A 21,555-nucleotide genomic window follows, 5' to 3' on the forward strand; every position below is an offset into this window, starting at 1 on the left:
GATTTTGATCGAGGTATCCCATCTTTTCTTCCCTCTTACTATATAGATTCATCTTTGCTAGATCTCACACCTTCGAGCTATTGGATTTTACGAATCAAGCAGGACAGCTTTAGACCTAATTTCTACGAGGCAGTCTTCGGCCTATCTTTAAGTATGTCTTGTGCAGTTATATCGTAAGAATAACCTATTTTCGGACAATATCTATGTTGTATAAAAGAACGTATGAAAACCTACACGTTGCACATAAATATCCAATGGACATAGCATAATAGCCTCTATATACATTAAGCATTAAGATTGGTACCAAAGACATAGTGGGCCGGCCACCTGGCTGTTAAAGCCTCTAATACATGGCTATCCAGGCTCAATAGGAGGAGTCCACATCCAAGTTAGCCAGTGATCAAGTACCAATCATATATGCTATAGATGCCTGCCCGCTGTCGTAAAGCTCACATTAAATGGACATCGTAGAAAGGCGTTGGCATAAGTGACAAGGGCCAAGATCCAAGATCCAGTGGTCATGAGCACAGGTCACCATCTAGCTGGCCCATAAGAAGTACTATACCGGATAGTTTACTATGAGGTGACGGACGAGAAGTGTGAAATGATTGATCATTTCAGAACTAGACATATGCCTCCATCATTTCCCTCCATCATTTCCCTCCATCATTTCCCTCCATCATTTCCCTCCATCATTTCCCTCCATCATTTCCCTCATTTCCCTCCGTCGTTTCGTTTCCCTCCAGCGTTTCCCTACATATTTTTCTTGCACCCCATCTTATACTCTTTCTTACCATCTCTGAACGTTATTACTGGCTATTAAATAATATGAGAACTCGCGTAGTCTCCACTTAGTGAATACCTACTTTTATCATTAGACCTAGCCAAATACCAATACATAAATACATAAATAGCCTACTTCGCCGCGAGCAATATCTCTGATACTAGAATTACTTTTCACAATCTTCCAAAGAAATCTCTCGATATGACCCAAACTCTTCTTAGCTACCTGTCGACACGCAACCCAACCATCTTAGCTTTTGCCAAACCAGCAACGACCTTCACCTTTAATTTAGAATGGGAGCCAGTTGAGGAGATGAGAGAATGGACCGATTTCAACTACGATACCCTCCAACTGCGGTTCAGAAATGATTTGAACCGTCATGTTTCTTCCTTTGATACTAGCAAGAATTGTGAAGAAGGAGGCTACAACAAAATATTTGACGAACGTGGCCTCTCCGATCTCATATGCATGTCAATTACAGGTCCTGTATCGTCAGTACTTCATCCTTTCTTCATTACGTCCGGCGCAAGAGTCATGCAGAAGGAAGGATGCCTCCCTGACTGGGGCGCTGGGAAGGATGCACCTGAGAGTACCGATCCGGATGGAAGGGCTAAAGCTCTTGTTCTTGGCGATACAAAATTCAACTGGTCATCAGTCAATGCCATTAATGTTATCCAGAATATGGAACACGATTCATATGAAAATGCACGAGCTGGCGATATGGTCAGACCCCTCGAACAAGTCCAACATTATGGCTCTGTTTATGGATGTCGGTATGTGTATATTATTAGCGATCAGGATCTCGTGGTAATGCGACTCCATTTGGCACCAGAACCAATTCGAACATCACCCAGACCGCAACGCACTCGCCCATTATTACCCTTACATCAACGGGTAATATCTTCTTCCACAATCTCGAGGCAATTAACCGACATGTCTATTGACGAGACTTTCTTCAAACCTCGAATTGGGTGGTTGGAATACAAGAAAATTCCTTGGAGCGCTACAAGCGGCCTTACGATCAAATTGGCAATTTATTTCCTTGTTCGTTTAGCCGCCGAGGATGGGTATGATCTCAGAACCGAATACCCCAGTTTGGCATCTACAGTTGAGTCATCTGTTACTCATCGCGTCCCATCAACCACCCTGTCACCGACTTCACAGTCGCGAAGCCCTATACCAACAGCGAGCACTGTCGCTAGCACACCATAAACGAGCAACGAAATGGCAGCCCAATGCTACGATACTATCGTAGTATGGAACGCAGCTCGCACTGGTTACTCATACAAAGACAATAACAACAAATGGGTCCACAATGACACAACATCCAATTGGAAGGAGATCGGAGACGAGATCTACAAACTTCAGGGAGCTCCGCCGTATGCGCGCTCAACCAAATCCCGTTAATCTTGCTGCAAGATCTATTCTACTATTCAACATAGAATGATGAGACAGGTCCAATCATTGTGGCTTCCTCCTTCAACACGTTATATAGAACTCAGCTACATATGATTCAAAGAAGTCTAGGCTCGATGCAAAGTTTCTGATGTTTAATAATCAAATTGCTCATTCTCATCAAAAGTATATCTCGTAGGTCTCGCATTCACTTGATGTTATTATTCATACTTCACCGAGTCACCGATATTTTATACTTAAAATCTGACTCTTATTACTGACCTGCAATCTTATTTTATTAGCTACTATAGTTTCATGGTCCTGACTCTCATATGAATTTTCCCATTGGAGATGCTCGACCGAGTCTAGACATTTGTCAAAGCAATTGATGCAACGCTACTGAGGTGGATATATGGTGAAATACGAGGATGAGACCGGGCCAAAGGCTTGGCTCACTCGCGATTAAATGGGATGACCAATCCCACAGAAAAGTTCATGTTGTTACATCTTCCTTCGAGACTAAGTTGGACTGAATTTATATGATACCCTCTTACCGCCGAAAAGGATCTGGGACTTTCTGTCTCCTTGACGTCACGTGACAAAAAATGACATGAGTTTCTATTATCCATGATTTCTCATCCTCCGTACTCTCCACTTCTTTCAAAAAAGTTCGCCTCGTTCCAAAATTGCCCCGGGGGTTTTCGCTGAAACAAGTTGTGAGCAAAATTTCCGTAGCTTACAAAGCCCGGCGAAATCGGGTTTCGTCTTCAATGACACAATCCACGAATTCGGTACTAAACAAAGCATAAAGCGAGAGTCCTTCATTGTCTCGATTGTTCCAAATTGCGGTTCACAATCAAAAGTGGTTTCATCGTCGCGAAAGACTGCCCAAACTGACTCATAGTGGCATAAAAGCCTACCTCGACGAATATGCCAGCAGAGGTCAGGTTTTGGGCACACGGCTTCCAGAAAAGGGAAAATGGAATTCAAGGTCGGCATCGAAAAGCCTGGAACAGTTAGTCATCAATATATAAAATGTGGGAAGGGATCAATAACAACTGACCATCTGGGCGATGGGGGATTTTCAGCATGATTAACTCTAACAATTCCTCCTCTTTATCGAGAGACTGCCAGAGTGCGTCATCAATAGAAGTTCCAGAATTTGATTCTATAAGGTAAGAACGGAGATCTCGAGAGGCGGCTCTGAACGACTGTTAGTTATGGCATAAGATATCTAGTCTTATTTCTTACCGATCCTGGATATCCTCTAGGACACATTCACGTTCACCATTTGACATCCGACTTAAAGGCCGAGGTCTTCCGTTATTTACCCGAAAAGGTTGTCTTTCAGAGAACGTATACGACGCAGAGAAGTCGTATAGAACTGTGTCGTAAATGTCACCGGGAAGTCGAAAATGTAAATCATGGATATCTCCATGGGTTATCCCAATCCGATGCAGAGCATCTAGGCGACGAAGTCGGTCTTTCAGTAAAGAATAATACCACTCCTGTTCAAATGGACTTAGAGACATCATCTCAGGAGTAGTCCAAAGCTTTTCGGCTAGCGGTTTAAGGATCGTCGCGAAGCTTTCAGATAGTTGGTCGATATCTTCACTAAGGACACGTCGAGAGCACAATTCCGGTCTTATTGCCTCTAGTATAACCGCTCGCTCGTGGTAATATCCAAAGGAGAATCGAGATTTTGGCATATTAGTAACCACCCCATGGAATTGTGGGAAATATATTCTTTCGTGGGCGGAACAGAATAGGTCAATGTGGTTATATGCCCGAGCCTCCCGATAAAATCTATCGAATTCGTACACAGCATCGTCTATCCTTTCCGGAGTTGGCCATATTCTGATACGTCCAAGCTGTATCTTGGCATCTTGCTTAGAATAGCAAGGGAACTGCTAGTTATATGATTAATACGGAGCACGCGTAGAGGTATTGTCTCCACTTACGACTTTGCCTATGTATTTTCTGCGTTCTTTGATCCGAAGCCAAAATACCTGTATAGCGTTCGCATCCGGTGATCTTGATACGTCGGCTCGGGGTCCAAGCTTCCAGTTGTCGTCTTCGGGACAGAAAGGTCGGAAGCTTTTGCCATCAAGTTCGCTCGTTTTCAGAATATCCGGACGGCTCCCAGAGAAAAACAGAGTCGTCCAAGTATCCTCTTCCTCCATAATAGGCGTTCTTGCTCAAAAGCCGGCACTGAGGTTTGAAGATGGTTGTAGAAATGTTAAATCAAGAATATGTATATCCTGAAATTACGGAGTAGTGTCATGTGAGATACGCGTACCCGCCCCTTGTATTATGTCATCCATTCTTAACACCTGGGCAGTCCCCACTATTTCCTCCATCGTTTCCCTCATCATTTCATTTCCCTTATCCCCCTCTATCATGGCGCCACCTCGTCGAAGAGCGATCTCTCATAATGAAGCATGGGAAAAGATCAAGAAAGCGAGTAACGGAATAAGTCTGCCTATGCGAGGCAATCGTTCAATATCCTTCAAACCAGCTACTTCTAAGCGTACCGAAACAAAAAGACGAATTTTTGAAACCCGCCTCTTGGAAGTTCGCCAACGATGTGACCCGAACAGTGACAATGCTGAGCGCCTGGTCTGCAAAGCTCTCAAACAGTCACTTGTGGTTGACATGAATCGCAAAGAATGGTCATTGTTTCTGAATAAGATGGGAAATGAGATAGACGGCCCAGTATTGCGTTGCAACCCTGCCCTTACATATGATTTTGCTTCATTGAAGGGGATCAAAGCTGTTTTTGACAAACAAATCTGTGAAATGATCAGAAAAGGATCATCCCGAGCCGATGGAAAGGGCATTCTAACTGCGGCGGTGACTATGATATTTCCCCAATGGAATGAGGGCACTTGTACCTTGATCATCAATATATCAAAAGGGGCATTTGAACTTGCTAAGGCTCTTTTCAATACCACAATTACGCGGGGAACACAAGTTTACCATATCATGGTCGGTGATGGCCCTAGCCTGACCATACCGTTAATGGAATTCACCTTAAGAGATGCAAAGAAAAATGCCGTCAAAGAAATTTTCGTTTCACAAGTATACGCAGCTATTACCAATGGTTTCAGCACAGATCAAAACTTGGCAATGTCGATGGCTATAAAGGAGGAGGGTGCGAATATTGAGATTTTCCTTGACCCCATGCGCGGATGTGACTTGGCAAAGTGTTATACAGTTAAGTATCTAAGACTTTGACCTTCCCCGAAGTGATATACAGAACCACGCCTGGCACCATATCAAATTTTCCAGAACTATTCTTAAGCTTTTCTGGATCCCCTTTCGTTTGACCTTGATCGTCGATTTTTGAAATTGAGATACAACTATTTTGCCAGTAGACACTTTGTGGTCTTCCTGTATAGCGTATGACTATCACTTTATTGTTCTCGGAGTCGAAGAAATTTGGCTCTTTATCTAAAGCTTCTATTTTGAAAGACTGGGTCTCCTAGGGGGTGTATTAGTAAGAGGTCTAAACCAGGTTAACTAACTGTTAGCGACTCACCATCGAGAAGTTCACCGAGCTAACCAGATGTGGTACTGTGATAAATATATGGTAATTGGAATGCCAGAATGATGAAAAATCGTTTGGCCGAAATGAGTGTTTTGAAGATATGAAAATCTTGGTGGTAGAGTTGGGCGTTGGGTAAGAATCCACGATCAAAGTTGGATGAATGACCACGTGACTACCTGGGCAGCAGCTTAGCGCACACGTGATTATGTCGAGAAAGATATGGTGTCCCCTTTGGTTTCTATAGCATACTCATGCTCGATGTATTCCTTGGGCCATCCATTTCCGCTTTCCAAAGGACTTGAATAATAATAATATACAAAGTGACATGCAAGTACGTGCGCCACCATATGCAGCTGGTGTAAAAAAGGGGGTCTTTTGCGGCCTGACCCTAGTTTATCAACCCCACCATGCTGGACACATGATATTATAATTGCTTCGCTTCGCTCCGCAATAATTCAAATTATATCGAACATATCTGTGTTTTGGCATTTATTCCCTTTCAACTGCTCCCTACGCTCCTACAGCAGTCCATCACATCTTATACCAAAACATTGATTCAAAGGGAATCCCGGTTGCAACGCTCTCATTCCTTATCTTCCCCTTCGCGTTCTGAGACTTCGAGATCTCCTCTCAAATATGACGGAGTCTGACCGGGCAGAATTACTAGTACGTTCGATGAAATTCGGTCCAAAGAATCCCAAGCCTGACGTTTCGTAGTGCAAGAGTTGGAAAGAACTAGACTTAATTGACCTCCAAGACACCAACATCAATGGAGATAAAGTAGAGAAAAAGCTATGCATACTAATCCAATTGTGAAAGCCTGAGTTTTCGAGACGATACCGGGTTGATATTATCGCTGATATAAATGGAGATAAAATGGCCGCTGAAGGTAACGAAAACTTTAGTAACGTGATCGAAGACAAGGATATGGTATTTTGGCTGCTTGATCACGGAGCAGATCCAAATCAACAATGTGCTATTGATCTAACTCCACTTTCTTATGCTGTCAAACGCGCCCCTATCTCTATCGTTAGACTTATGCTCAATCGCCGAGGCGATGTCTAGAAAGGCTAGCTTCTCCATCATGCGATCGACAGTCAGAGAATATCGAAATGGGCAAGCCGCTCATCGGAAAAGGTACAGCTATCAATGCAACAAAGTACCAGGATCATTCTTTCTCCTGGGGGTTATAATATTTCATGAGCCTTGGAACAGTCTTATACAGAGCATCTGAATTTGGCAAGGTGGATTTAGTGCGGTATGTACAGTCATATTTCATGAGTATTTGCACCCGGGTACTTCTATTTTCTGCCGGAAGAATTTTGCATCCACTCACATCTAATCCTGCTATGCGAGTGGGGTCTATACCAGTAGTAATCGAAAGGCGGTATAGCCAGGGCGGTCAACAATGGAAGTATTGGGGTGCAAATACTCATGAAATGCCACTGTACTTGGTCAGCGAAGGCGTTGATCCGAGCATTACCGACGCAAATGGTCGTACGGCTATAGAATGCGCGGAACGGTTGAAACAGAGAGAAGTCATGAAAGAACTCAGAAAGGGAAATAGCTAATGTGCTTTGCGTTGCTTGTCTCGATGTGTTTCCGAATGACGTCTATAGCTCCACTACGGAGTCATTGTCTTCATATTCCACTCAGGATTCGTAGAGTAAAGCGTTGAACTACATAATTTGAGTTCGTACCGTTAACCTATCCGCGATCACCCATGGACTACTGCTGCTTTGCTTCTTATTCTAAATACCTTCAAAATACATAGAATATCAAAATCATCAGACACCGCCAATACGTATGTACTCCGAGATCGCTAAGAGTGGAGACAAAGTCTTAAACTAGAACCGACCAATGAAAATCGCTGTACGTAATTCGATTTGGGGTTCAATTGGGGTCACTTCTTCGCCGAAAGAGTCAATCGTTGGCGATCTACGCGGTTGAGTGACTTTAACGTTTTTTAACTTTCATTTCAACGTTGTCTCCGACTCATGAAAATTCTATTCACATGATCGTGGCGCACTGCAGACGGCGAATGAACGAATCAATGCCTTGATTCATATCAATTGACCTTGGATTATCATTAAAATTAAAATTACGACCGCAATCGCAAGTCACGGGCCAAGCGGTACAAACACAACAATCAGAAACTGTCGCATCGCCATGATATCTACCAGCCTAAACCCCCAGCTCAGCACAGAAACCATCAAAATGACGCTCACACCAACGTTGGACCTCGCCAAAGCCGAAGAGACCTCCCACGAGTCGCGCGTCCTAATCATCATGACCGGCGGGACAATCTGCATGCAACCCTCACCAGGCGGCTTTATCCCAGCGCGGGGGTTCCAAGAAAAATGCATGGCGCGAGTGCCCACCTTCAACGACGGCTCCGCCAGCACAACAATGAACGTAGTCGCGAACGCCGCGCACGAACTCAAAGCACGTCCAAGCCTGCGCACACCGATGACAGCCTACGGGCGCCAGGTGCGGTACACGGTGTTCGAGTTCGAGGAACTGCTCGACAGCAGCTCGATCGATGCCAAGGGCTGGACTCAAATCGCCGAGGCGATCGAGCGCAATTACAAGCTCTTCGACGGGTTCGTTGTGCTGCATGGCACGGACAGTCTGGCGTACACGTGCTCGGCGCTCAGCTTCATGCTGCAGAATCTTGGGAAGCCGGTTGTGCTTACTGGGTCGCAGGCGCCGATGCTCGAGCTGCAGAATGACGCGACGGATAATCTGCTCGGGTCGTTGGTTGTCGCGGGCCATTTTATGATTCCCGAGGTGTGTTTGTATTTTAATAATCGGTTGTTCCGCGGGAATCGGACGACGAAGGTTGCGGCGAGTGATTTCGCTGCGTTCGATTCGCCGAATTGTGCCCCTGTGGCTGTTACGAATTCTATGCGGACTAATGTGAACTGGGATATGGTGCATCGGCCTACGAGTTTGGAGCCGTTTAGTATTCGCACGAATCTGGATACTACGCATGTTGCTTGTCTGCGGATCTTTCCTGGTATCAAGCCGGAGATGGTGGATGCGGTGCTCAAGCTGGATGGCTTGCGCGGGCTGATTCTGGAGACTTTTGGCGCGGGCAATGCGCCCTCTGGGCAGGATAACGCTATGATCAATGTCTTGGCTAGTGCTATCCAGCGGGGTATTGTTATTGTGAACATCACGCAATGTGAGTTATGCCCAACGCTTCACACCAATCAGGGTGACTGACATATCTTAGGTCTTACGGGCAGCGTCAGTCCAGTCTACGCCACAGGCATGAGTCTCTCTCGAGCAGGCGTCGTAGCCGGCCTCGACATGACAACCGAGGGCGCACTGACGAAGCTCGCGTATCTCCTCGCGCTGCCAGAATCCACCCCGGAATCCGTCGCCAAAAACATGTCCGTCTCCATCCGCGGCGAGCTCACCGAGTCAACATTACCTATCTTCCGACACCCGGACGGCGAACTCTCCGACCGCATCCAGACACTCACATCGCTGGGATACGCCATTGCCCAGGGTGACCTGGAGAAGGTCCAAGCCATTACCAAGAGAGAACACCACTGGCTCCTGAACGACGCCGACTATTCCGGCAACACGCCCATCGTAAGCGTCTCACCGTTTTCCCCTCCCTTATCTCCCACACCCCGTATCCTTATCTCGACACTAACCCAACGCAGCACCTAGCAGCCACATCCCCGTCAATCAAAATCCTGCACCTCCTCCTATCGCAAGGCGGCTCGGTGCACCTCCGCAATCGCGCCGGCCACACCCCGCTCTTCCTGGCCGCGAGCGCGGGCCTCTCGGAGCACACGCTCCTCCTGCGCAAATCCGGCGCGCACCTGCATTCGGACGAGCGACCAGCCGCCGAGCTCATGGCGCGTCACCGACCCTTTGTCTGGGGCATGGCTGGGGTTGGGCCGAAGGAGATCAGCCAGCGGGAGATGGAGGAGGAGTGGGAGTGGGATGCTGGTAAGAATCGGATGATTCCTGGGTCGGCGCCTTAGGTTAGGATTTCGTCATAGGGTAGGTTCAGGCCTCTAGGTTCAGGGGTTGGGGCTGGGGTTGGGGTTGAGATTAGGATTGGGGTACTGTTGTGTCGTATGCTTCCTTGCTTTATGTGGGATGGCTTACCTATACTTCGGTTGATATGATGTCTCTTTTTTTTAAAGGGGCATTGGCCTCCGGTAAGCCTGCAGGTGCGTCTTCTTTTGTGGATGGGAATTTTCCCTCTTCAATAGGTCAATTTGGTGGCTGAATGCCTGCGCTTTGCGTCGGTGATGGTGACATCGTGGTATAGAATAGATAATATAGGGTATGACATTGTGTATAGAATAATAGAACACCGTAGAGTAACCTCGGGCTTATTCTGACACCATTTTGTTATAGTCGCACTCCATTCCGATCACGCCAGAATCGCAAAGAAGAAAAAAACCCCCCTGTCCTACTTCTATTGCCTTCTTTTAGCTGTGGCACCATCACCAGACTAGAATACGGAATTTCACCCGCGGAGATCGTCCCCTGCCGTAGCCGGGGATAGAAGCCACTAAGTGGGGAAGATAAGGACTCTCCCTTTTTTTTTTTCCTCTCCTTTTCATTTTCGGTTTTCTGGGGTTTGCTGTTAGTGTTGTTAGTACTCTGTGCTCCGTGCTCCGTACAGGGGGTGTGACTGCTAAGTTCTAACTGCTAAGGTGGATATAGCTGAATGTTCTAGATTGTATAGAAGTGTTCTAGTCGGGGGGTTACTCCAACTGGGTTCTCTTTTATGGAGGGGGCTGTCTGCATGTTTTTTGCTTTTTCCCCCTTTTGCGTGTTCCTATACCCACATTGTGCAAGATAATATAGAGTACGGAGTATGTTGTACTAAATTGATTGCCTCATGGATCTCGAAAATAGTCTCATGCCGCAGGGAATGATGTGATGTTCAGGCAGGAAAGATACATATCAGACTCGTAAATTCAGACGTAATCTCCCAGCTATGCCAAAAGGTACTCCGTACTCCGTGGCACTCCGTAAGTACCTTGTTACCTGGACGTATCGGGTGGAATGGCAAGTCGGACATGAGTGTAGCACGTCAACCTGTGCCAAGACCCCAACGCCATTGGACAAGCCCTAGCCCACATCCAGATATACGATAAAGACCACGTGAGGCTGTCCCTGGCAGACAGTGGAACAGGAAGTCCTTCGCGATGAACGGTGCTATGAAGTCACCTGCGTGATTTAGTCTACGTGCTAGTTTGATTTCCCTCGGGAGTGGTTCCGCTATGGGTTCGATTCAAGGCTTGGCGTGATATATAGATGCTATTCTGTATGTTGTATGTTGTATGTTGTATAGTTCTGTAGATCTGTATAGGGGTATGGTGTGTTATGATGTTATAGTGTCATAGTATAGGTATAGAGAAAAGTACTTGACATACCACATACCTCACATCATCCAGTCTCAACCGACTAAGTTCCCGAATCAGGATCTTCCCGTGCTGCCGAAAATGCCCAGGTGTGGTGCCGATTTACGTAAAAACCGGTGGACGAGACCGCACTGTGGGTTTTTTTTTTTTTTTTTTCTCGCTCGGGGGGGGAATTGGTTATATTTGGATATAGCACGCAGAGCAGCCGGAAAAAGGGATTTGATATGCAGCGTGGCAGGGAATAGAGGACGATGCGCATAGAAAAAGAATTCTTATCTTATCCTTTCTGGCTCTCCGCGTTTTCGGAAGTCGAATGCCATTTTTGGGGCAATTTTGCGTCTTTTGCGTCTTTTCCTTCTTTTTATTATTTTATTAATTGCAGATCAGAAGGACAATTTGGAGAACTCCTGACCTTGACTGTTCCAATCGCATAATTTAGGTCCGATCACGATTCTTGTTACATACAACTTTCCCAACTTCTACCCCACCATCGCAAAGCCCTTCTCGCCAAGGCCTACTCCGGATTTCTCTTCTTTTATCTGTCCTCTGTCCTCTTGTCCTCTCTGATAACCTTCTTCTTTCTCTATACCTCTCCCTCTATACTCCCTCCCCCCACCAAGGTCCCCCCCCCCGATCAACCCGGATGACACAACCGCAGAAGACCATTGCCGTGGTCAACGCGACAGGCCGGCAAGCGGCCTCGCTGATCCGCGTCGCGTCCGCCGTGGGGTATTCCGTGCGCGCGCAAATACATTCCCTGAAAGGTGTCATCGCCCCGGAACTCCAACAACTGCCCAATGTGACGCTCCTGCAAGGCCCGCTGCTCGGCAACACCGCCCTGATGGACGAGCTCTTCAAAGGCGCCCAGCTCGCCTTCATCAACACCACCTCCCAATCCGGCGACGAGGTCGCCATCGGCCGCGACCTGGCAGACGCCGCCAAACGCGCCGGCACAATCCAGCACTACATCTACAGCAGTATGCCGGATCATTCCGTGCATGGTCCCTGGCCCGCCGTCCCGCAGTGGGCGCCCAAGTTCACCGTCGAGAACTACATCCGCCAGCTCGGAATGCCCGCCACCTTTGTCTACGCCGGCATCTACAATAACAACTTCACGAGCCTGCCTTACCCGCTCTTCCAGATGGAGCTGCTGCCAGACGGGAGCTTCGAGTGGCGTGCGCCGTTCGATCCGGAAATCCCGTTGCCGTGGCTGGACGCCGAGCATGACGTTGGTCCGACGCTGCTGCAGATTTTCAAGGACGGCCCGAAGAAATGGAACGGCCATCGGTGAGTGCGGGAATCATCACCCGGGACGGATTTCCAGACACCGTCCTAGGAGAAAGAATCAAGGAAAGAAAGCTAACCCGCCACCTAGTATCGCGCTCACTTTCGAAACCCTCTCCCCGTTACAGGTGTGCGCGGCGTTCTCGCGCGCCCTGGACCGCCCATGCCAGTACGTCCGCGTGCCCAAGATCGAGATCAAGGTCAACATCCCGCCGGGATATCGAGAACAGCTCGAGGCGCTGGAGGAGCTGTTTGGCCGATGCGATGCGCCGTACTTCCCGCAGCCCGAGTTCTCACGGCCCGCCGCGGGCTCGCCGAAGGGTCTTGGACCCGCGGGTGGAAAGGGCGCCGGCGCGGGCATGATGCAAGGACCTGGCGGTGTCATCTCGCTCCGGGTGACGGACGAGTCTCGACATCTGTGGCAGGGCTGGCGCGACATGGAAGAGTATGCGCGTGAAGTGTTCCCCGTAGAAGAAGAGGCTAATGGGCTGGACTGGATGGTTTGAGACTCTTGCTTTTGCTTTTGCTTTTGCCTTTGTCTTTGTGGTTGGCCTCTTGATGACTTCCTTGCTTTTTTTCTTATCTTTCTTACAGTTCGATCTGGGCAGAGACGTGCATGGTGATGTGTTCTGTGCATGTGAAGCTGCCCTTGCTGTTTCGATCTGTTTCGTTTTTTTAATCATTGCATTCTTGGCGAACGGGCATGGGATATATGGACTTTCATGACTTGACCTCGGTTCTTAATCGGAAGATGCTTGGGGTAGCATTGGACGAGGTTTCTTTTGCTTTGTGGTTGGTTTGATTTGATATTTGTTCTAAATCACCGAAAAAGTTGTGTTTTTTGTTTTGTTTTACTTTCTACTTTTCAAAATATTGCTTTATTTCTTATTTACTTGGTTCAATGAACCTCATCCTCAATCCCAAGCTCAAAAGAAAACAAATGGAATAAGATATCCCGACTTCGGTTACTAGCCTAAGATCTAGCTCCTATACGATCGCTAATAAGCCCAATTTCCAATTCTAATTTCAATTTCAATTTCAATTCCAAAATCCATTATTCGCTTCATTTCGCTTCACTTCACCTCCTCTTCCATAGAAACTCGCCACATAACAACCCCAAATCCAAATCCAAATCCCGGACTCACCCCGACTCTTTTTCGTCTCCATTAATCGATACCATGACACAACGTGCTTCGTGCCTCACGTCTGCTGACCTGACCCCAATTGACGAGTCCTGCAGGTCCCGTGCGTCCACATCGAACATTCACACGCTCGACACGCAGACCGCTCCTCTTATCTAACGGGGTCATGCATGAGCAAATCAATGAGCAAATCAAATGTGGGGAAGTTCTGGACTCGGACCTCGAGAGAAAAAATAGTGGGAAAGGGGGTTGATTTATAAAAGTAACTGTCAGACCTGGTATCAAAGGGGCCCAGGTGTTAGGATGGAATTGTGCGGTGTATATATATACACTCTACCTGGGTATAGATGGATTCTTCGAAAGTTCAGGAGAATGAATTGCCGTTGAAATAAAGTATTTTCTCTCTTATTTTTAGTTTGGAGTGTATGCTTGCTTTTTTTGCTTTTTCTTCTTCCCCGCTTCTTTTGTTAGGATGAGGATTTGGATCTGATTAGCATGTGGCGAGGTATGTGGCGGTGCATGTTTATAGCAATTTGCAACAATTTACAACATAGAGAGTTTAGTTTAGAAGGTAAGGTATAGTCGTTATCTCTTCAGGCATATTCTTACCAAAACCTACAATTGGAATGTATGCATTAGGGCTCTTGAAGGTTTGTATAGACATACGGTGAGATTTGCTCCTGCATATGTCAACTGTCAAAGCAGGATACAACATACATACGGCGTAGAGTGCAGATAACCGTATCTCGTATTTCCTACCTATAACTATGAACATCGACCTATATCCCCATACAACATACCACCTAGCATTGAACCTGTCCTACCCCTCCATGTACTTACCATATACCAAGACTCCAAGCCTACCCAGTACCAATCAGAACAATCTATAACCCACGGCCACGTTGAGATCCACCACAAACAAGATCAGCGTCAGAGTTTTCCCTCCATCTCCCAGCCTATGATGTAGTCCTCGACGCCTGAGGCCGACCACCGCGGCCACCCCCACCATTGCCCGTTGCCCGGTGGACACACGGGTACACCGAGATACATAACCTCAACGCATTATAACAATGTAAGGATAAGTACCCACAAGTACCGTCATGTAGCTTAGCTCTTCTCCTTCTGATGCGCGCATCGCTTTTTTTTTTTTTTTCTTGCCGTGTCCCTGCATTGTTTGCCTCCCCTCTGATATTTTATTTTCCCTTCCTTCATTCTTCTATTCTTCTGTCTTTAACACTCAAGTCTGCGTGTTTGTCTGGCATTATTTACTTACAACCCTTATTCACGAATACATACCCATCATGTCTAACGATCAGTCCCTCCTTGACCGTGTCGAGATGCCTAGCATCCCTGAGGCTGCTATGAAGAAGATTGCTGTTCTGGAAGAGCAGTTCGCCCGTGCTGAGGTTGAGCAGTGTATGTTTCTGTTGATTTTCTATTTTGTTATGGAGTGAACAGCTCGCAGAGGCTACTCTACCATGCATTCAGAAGCGCACCTATCGATAACCCAATTGCTAACATACACACTCTAGTGCGCCACTCCGTCAAGCTCATGACCCCCCTGATCCAGAAGCGCAGCGAGATCATCAACATCCCCGATGTCCAGGCTGAGTTCTGGATGCGCGTCTTCGCTAGCGCTCCCCCCGAGATCGACGAGTACATTCTGGCCACCGACGCCCAAGTGCTCGGTGAGTGCCTCAAGAACATGAACGTCGAGCGATTCGAGCTCGACGCCCAAGGCAACGGCGAGCCCCGCAGCTTGCGCTTCACATTTGAGTTCAAGACCGGCGACGAGAACCCCTTCTTCACCAACGAGAAGCTCGTCAAGGAGTTCTACTGGCGCCAGGAGGTCTCCAAGAACGCCGCTGGCAAGACTCGCACCTGGGAGGGTCTGGTCTCCGAGCCCGTCCGCATCAACTGGAAGAAGGATCAGGATTTGACCAAGGGCATGCTTGATGCTGCTTGCGACCTTGCTGAGGCTGAGAAGAAGGGCGGTGACCGCAGAAAGTTGCCCGAGTTCGCTGCTCTCGTTAAGAAGGTCGAGGAGGCTGAGGCCGAGGCCAACGAGGATGACGAGGATGACGAGGAGCCCAGCCCCGTTGGCATGAGCTTCTTCGGATTCTTCGGATACCGCGGCCGTGATGTCTCCGCCGCTCAGTCCAAGGAGGCTGCCAAGGAGATCGAGGCTCGCTGGGCCAAGATCCAGAACGGCGACGATATCGAGGAGGCCGGTGACTCCGACTCCGAGGATGAGGAAGATGACTCCGAGGGAGTTGAGGAAATCGATATCTTCCCCGATGGAGATGACCTTGCTGTTGCCATTGCCGAGGACCTCTGGCCCGATGCGCTCAGCTACTACGGTATGTAGATCCCGAACGAGTGAGATGTTCCCCTGCTGACTTTGACCAGTTCAATCCTTCCAAATCGGCGAAGAGCTCGAAGATATGGACCTCGATATGGAGGAATTGGACGGAGACGACTCCGATGAAGACAGTGAGTTGCGTCCGCGCAAGAAGGCTCGAAACTAAACCATTTGCACCCGAAACGCCAACCCCCTTTGATTTTTGCTTTTAACTAACCCCTTGATTTTGTATCATCACAGTGCAATGAGTAGGATTAATAATAAGACGAGGACGAAAATGAGTGCTGCGATACAAAACGAGGACCATGTATCTAGTCAGAAAAGTTAGTTTGAACTTGAGATTCCCATACCATACCAGACCATCCATCCAGTAGAGATTAGGAGTAAATGGGAGGATAAAAAAGCGAATCCTACCCTCGTTCTTGCGCACAATATGTTTGATACGCGACATCCCATTCGACAACTTCCCCCAACTCGGTCCGCTAGCGTATCAACCTCATCAATCATGACAGCCTGATCCTCCAACTCACGACCCATATCATCAGCCTGCTGACGTAGATTGCCCACAGTGCGAAAAACACCATCAAGCTGCTCATCCTGCTCATGCATAAGCTCAGTCTGGCGCTGCTGCTCCAAAGAGGCATAATAATCGTCCCCGCCCCGGCCGCGCTCCTCCTCCTCAAGCGCCGCATCAAACTCGGTAGGGTTCGGCAGCGTGTCGACGGCAGAGTTGGAGACAGTCTGCTGTAGCTCCTGGTGCATTTTCTCGACCTCATCACCGACATCGTCGACGAGCTTGCGCCGCCGCTGCACTTCCTCTAGCTCCAGGCCAAAGCGGTAGGGGTCTTGTTCGATTACGCGCACGCTCTCGACGAGGTCGTTGAGGTCGGCTGTTAGCTCTGTTAATGTGCTTTCGAGTTCCGAGCGCGCTTGCTTGAGTTCTGGGTTGGAGGGGCTTTTGGCTAGTGACCGGATGCGGAGGTATGAGGAGAAGAGTGGCCGGCTGGTTTGTAGGGTTGAGACCACATCGCTGGTACGTTGGTTAGTTGGGGACTTGCGCTTGGAGTTGGTGTAGAGCTCACGCTTGGACTTGTAGGAATGGGTCTGCGTGCTCCATGGCTGCGGTATGGGGTATTGTGAGTTGTTGATAGTTCTCGGCCCCGGGTTGGTCCACGGACGGGTGAGACTGGAGCGGCGGTGTTGCTGACTGATCTCTACGGTGGAATTTTAGGACAACCGCGCGGTTTGGCTTACTCGGCCCAACGCACGGCCCAACTCCTAAGTACGGAGTACAACATACACATTTCTATACAATCTTTCACCGAATGAGATTATGCTGAGAGTATTTCTCATTCAATCTTCGACTATCAACATTACTTCCCATTATGTTGAAAATGCCTTCTCATTACCGGTCATCGAGTCAACTTTGCTTACATCAGACAAGGCATCAGCATCAGTTAAAAAACAAAAATAACGAACATTGATTCTCAAACTACGGAGTAGTGCCATTTATACAAGGTCAATGGATAGATGGATGAACCCGATATGCTGGTTCAGCAGTCTATGATTTCCTAGCTGCAGAGTTCGATCCAAATGCACGCTTTGATGACTCGGAGTCCGCCCTTTTTGGTCTGGCAGAGGATGAGGCCCGGGGTTCGAAAGCTACGCAGCCGTCAAGCCACCTACAACTATAGGATTTCTCTATTATTTCCAAGGACACGGGGGGTCTGGAATATGATAGTGATGAGTCCGATCTTAACGGTATGAGATACGCTTGTTGGGATAGATGAGACGCTTCGGCTGGAGCATGAGCGACTCGGGCTATTGGGGGAAAATATTACGGATTTAGTGACACCTATGAGGATTATATCGACCAAGAGGCTCGTTTTCCGCACATGTATGGGGCATGCAGTGTTACACACTCTTTGCTTGAGGATGGTGCGCTTATCCAGCCAATCCTCGACCTCTTCGGAACTAGTCTAGATGTGGAACGACGGGATCCTCAGGGTCGCACATTGTTTCTTGCCGCCTGTCGGAGCAAGCTTGGCTTAGATGGTGCAGTAGATGCGGTCTTCTTAAGCCTTACCCAACGCGGGCCTTGGTTCAATGCCCCTGTATTGAAAAGGTTACAAGCCGCTCTCACTAAAGATGTAGGTATCAGACATTGATCCCAAACCTGACATAGTTTAGGTTGCAGCGCTTTGGAGAATGATAGTTTGCGGTGATTATATGGATCGAGCAATGGCCTTGTTTGGATTTGCTACATGAGGAATCAACTGTTAGTAACTCTTCTGAATGCAACTTTGGAAAGCTCATAGGAAATTACCTCTCCCAGTTTGATCTTTACACCACGGAGGCGATAATAGCCAGGCAGATGCTGCATATACAACCACATATCCATCGAGGGTTGAGGCTTGGCCGAGCAACTGCAACTTTTGTCCGTCCTGGTGAGCTTTAGGGTACACACGTGGACAAATATGACCCGTACGTCGACTCTGCTGCGGTGTGTTGTGGTTCAGATGTTTGAGAAGAGAAATGGTGGTTGCCACGTAGAGCAAGGCAAGAGCAATCGACCATGAGGGAAGCTACGTTCCTTCCTTCAACTTTGTTTGCCATGTCTGGCACGTGAGAAGTGACCATATAAAAGGGCTCCTCCCCCCTTCTTCTTTTTCTCTTCTTCTTCTCTTCTCCCCATCCCTCTCGACCGCCATCTCCCCGTAGCCCCATGAGACAGCGCAGGCAGAGGACAGGGTACTTTACCTACAAGGATATCAACATTCCCAAGTTGTTGAGGTCTATGCAGGTTTTACCAGATCAAAGTCCAGTTCTCGTGCGAGCTCTTCGAGAAAGTCATGGCTGAGTATCCGGACTCCATAGCCATTGACGGTCCCACGGAATACAACCCTTCTAATCTTTTGTCATGTTTTCTTTTTTTGTACTATCCTAGGTAGCTTGAAGTGAGACAGTGTTACCCCTCTCCCACAACCCTACAGCTACCGACTACATCCGACTTGACTGTGGACTTTGAAGCCGTACGGATGTTCCTGGGTCGTCCTTTCCTCAACTGTGCATTTCTGATCTTTGCATCACATCGTCTTGTCCTGTGGAAATCTTGACTTGACCTCTGAAATGACATGACTAGATTGTTTCAATGGCCATCTGGTTCCATGTAGCAGCAATATGCGTATACATGCTATATCACATCCGACAATCCCCTTCTAGCGTGATGTCTTCAGATGATCGTCCTTGGAATGGCCTCTAGACATGACTAAGCGGCCTTGAGCGGGTACGCGGGGGAAGATAAAAAAAAAGCGATAACATTCCCCACAGTATATCGAATGTCCCTCATTCTACGAATTGACGACTTATTCCGTGCTTTTAATGACATCTGATCTAGCATGACGATTAAAACCCCCCTTCCACTCTCCGATGAGTGGAAGGATCCCGACGAATATGTCCAGGCCCTCCTCTCATTCGCAACCGAGTCGGTCATGTTCATGAACCTTTGCGGTGGCGTGCATATCCTCGATTTCCTGACGCGCGATCCCGATCTGTACACGTCCCTACTGCCGGAAGACTGGCGATCATTTTTCGAGCATCACGATATCCACAGCATCCTGCAACTGCTACTACGGGAGGACATTGGCCCGCTGTGTGAACCCGTCGAAACAAACGCAAGTTCCGATAATGGCAGGACTTGGAACGGAAGCGCATTTCCGCCTGCATCTCTCCTCGAGTACATTCGCGACATTCGACGATTCAGCCTCCGTCGCGAGTTCACCACATCTGAGAGGAGCGAACCTCTCCCGATGCATATCGCTATCGGCATGAACAAGAAGAAGAAGCATGAGGTGGAGCAATTCTCTCGCTATGTCGCATCTTTGTCGGAGACGGTCAATGAGCGTCGCGGGGAGCCATTGTCTCACATTGTTGATTTTGGGTCGGGGCAAAACTACCTGGGGCGCATGCTGGCAAGCTCGCCCTATCATAAGCATATCATTGCAATTGAGCGGAAACACCAATACATCAGCGGTGCTAGTCGTATGGACGTCCATGCTCGACTGGCTAAGGAGGAAAAGATAAAGACAATGCATAATGCAAAGCACAACAAATTGAAGAGGCAATTCATGCAAACCCCAGAACTAGCCCCAGACCTAGCCACTGCGGAAAAGCCCGAGGTTCCTGACTTGGATATGGGGGCACCACTGGAACTGAGCGATGCAGTGCCAGAAAAACCTGCTGAGCTGGATGAAGATACCACCTCTAACATGCTAGCCGATATGACCCTAGAAGCGGATGATGTGCTCGGCTCGATGTACAGAAAGCCACATGTAGTACATGTACCAAAGGCCCGACCGGAGGTCGACACCAGAGGCACTGTCAGCTATATCGAACATAATATCCAAGATGGCTACCTGGAACCGATCATCGAGCACGTCGTGGACCCAAAGACATCAGTTGAAACCCGGACCAGCACAGAAGAAGTCGTCGTGCAATCCGAAAAGAAACCAAGTGACGCGCGGGTGATGGTGGTCTCTCTGCATTCATGCGGAAACCTCCTCCACCACGGAGTCCGATCACTAGTGCTCAATCCTTCTGTTGTAGCAATCGCCATGATCGGCTGCTGCTACAACCTTCTGACAGAACGATTGGGACCAGCAACATACAAAATCCCCATCCTTCGATCCGCCCACCCCCGCCTCAAAAAGACCGGATCTTCATGGGACCCGCACGGATTCCCAATGTCCAAACTCTATGAAAATTACCAAGCAAAGACCACAACAGGCTTCAAGCTCAATATCACAGCCCGCTCAATGGCCGTACAGGCACCTCATAACTGGGGCCACGCCGACAGCGAAGGATTCTTCACGCGCCATTTCTACCGCGCTCTGCTGCAGCGCGTCCTTCTAGATCGCGGCATCGTCCCTAAACCCGATGTGCCCGATGATCTCTACAAAGACCACACCGACAGCCCCGATTCCGGGGGTATAGCGCTGATCGTTGGGTCGCTCCGCAAGTCTGCATTCGAGTCTTTCTCTGCGTACGTACGGGCTGCAACGGTCAAACTGAGCCTGGATCCGATCCGAGGCGAGTTGGTCAAGGAGCGCATCTGTACCATGTCTGAAGAGGAGTTGCAGCGCTATGAAACTGAGTACTTGCACACGCGCAAGAATCTCAGTATTGTGTGGAGTCTGATGGCGTTCAGTTCTCAGGTTGTTGAGGCTGCTATTGTGGTGGATCGCTGGCAGTTCCTGCGTGAGCATGACTCTGTCAAGGAGTGTTGGGTTGAGACGGTGTTTGAGTATGGCCAGAGTCCGCGCAATCTGGCTGTTATTGGGATTAAGAAATGATTCCTGTTAGATTTTTGTGCTTGGTTGTATTTAGATATGGTTGAGAGTTTATATTTGGGCTTGAGGCATTCTGTGGGTTCTGGGGAGTCTCAGTACACAGCGAGGTGGTTTATATTTGAACATAGATGCATAAAAGTGGGCTTTGCGAAGATATCCCTTGGACCGTGAAGAGACCCGACATGGGGGCTCGAGAAAGGAGCAGCTAACTATGTACATAGGCACTTGCCATACCATGCCTTGGTATATATCAAGGGGTTTATATACTAGAGTTACGAGACAATTCAT

General features: G+C 48.2%; 7 protein-coding genes across 7 annotated transcripts; 6 read left to right on the forward strand and 1 right to left on the reverse strand.

Annotated features, from left to right (window-relative positions):
- Positions 1-985: 985 nt before the first annotated feature.
- On the forward strand, positions 986-1,996 carry N7518_000236 (uncharacterized protein; the record flags this gene model as incomplete). Its single annotated transcript, XM_057181164.1, has 1 exon — positions 986-1,996. The coding sequence occupies one exon, from the start codon at positions 986-988 to the stop codon at positions 1,994-1,996; it is 1,011 nt and encodes a 336-aa protein (XP_057046514.1).
- Positions 1,997-2,008: 12 nt separating this feature from the next.
- On the forward strand, positions 2,009-2,191 carry N7518_000237 (uncharacterized protein; the record flags this gene model as incomplete). The annotated part of the gene is made up of 1 exon (XM_057181165.1): positions 2,009-2,191. The coding sequence occupies one exon, from the start codon at positions 2,009-2,011 to the stop codon at positions 2,189-2,191; it is 183 nt and encodes a 60-aa protein (XP_057046515.1).
- Positions 2,192-7,898: 5,707 nt separating this feature from the next.
- Positions 7,899-9,733, forward strand: N7518_000238 (putative lysophospholipase; the record flags this gene model as incomplete). Its single annotated transcript, XM_057181166.1, has 3 exons — positions 7,899-8,916; positions 8,968-9,332; positions 9,407-9,733. The coding sequence occupies 3 exons, from the start codon at positions 7,899-7,901 to the stop codon at positions 9,731-9,733; spliced, it is 1,710 nt and encodes a 569-aa protein (XP_057046516.1).
- Positions 9,734-11,774: 2,041 nt separating this feature from the next.
- On the forward strand, positions 11,775-12,921 carry N7518_000239 (NmrA family NAD(P)-binding protein; the record flags this gene model as incomplete). Its single annotated transcript, XM_057181167.1, has 2 exons — positions 11,775-12,418; positions 12,507-12,921. The coding sequence occupies 2 exons, from the start codon at positions 11,775-11,777 to the stop codon at positions 12,919-12,921; spliced, it is 1,059 nt and encodes a 352-aa protein (XP_057046517.1).
- Positions 12,922-14,858: 1,937 nt separating this feature from the next.
- On the forward strand, positions 14,859-16,085 carry N7518_000240 (histone chaperone napB; the record flags this gene model as incomplete). Its single annotated transcript, XM_057181168.1, has 3 exons — positions 14,859-14,973; positions 15,090-15,917; positions 15,967-16,085. 3 exons carry the CDS (start codon positions 14,859-14,861, stop codon positions 16,083-16,085), a joined length of 1,062 nt encoding a protein of 353 aa, XP_057046518.1.
- A 68-nt stretch (positions 16,086-16,153) lies between these two features.
- Positions 16,154-17,036, reverse strand: N7518_000241 (SNARE domain protein; the record flags this gene model as incomplete). The annotated part of the gene is made up of 3 exons (XM_057181169.1): positions 16,154-16,230; positions 16,450-16,949; positions 17,002-17,036. The coding sequence occupies 3 exons, from the start codon at positions 17,034-17,036 to the stop codon at positions 16,154-16,156; spliced, it is 612 nt and encodes a 203-aa protein (XP_057046519.1).
- A 2,281-nt stretch (positions 17,037-19,317) lies between these two features.
- On the forward strand, positions 19,318-21,270 carry N7518_000242 (uncharacterized protein; the record flags this gene model as incomplete). The annotated part of the gene is made up of 1 exon (XM_057181170.1): positions 19,318-21,270. One exon carries the CDS (start codon positions 19,318-19,320, stop codon positions 21,268-21,270), a length of 1,953 nt encoding a protein of 650 aa, XP_057046520.1.
- Positions 21,271-21,555: the final 285 nt, after the last annotated feature.

This window comes from Penicillium psychrosexuale (assembly GCF_028828465.1).
Source record: "Penicillium psychrosexuale strain IBT 29551 chromosome Unknown utg000001l, whole genome shotgun sequence".
In the NCBI taxonomy this organism is placed as follows: domain Eukaryota; kingdom Fungi; phylum Ascomycota; class Eurotiomycetes; order Eurotiales; family Aspergillaceae; genus Penicillium; species Penicillium psychrosexuale.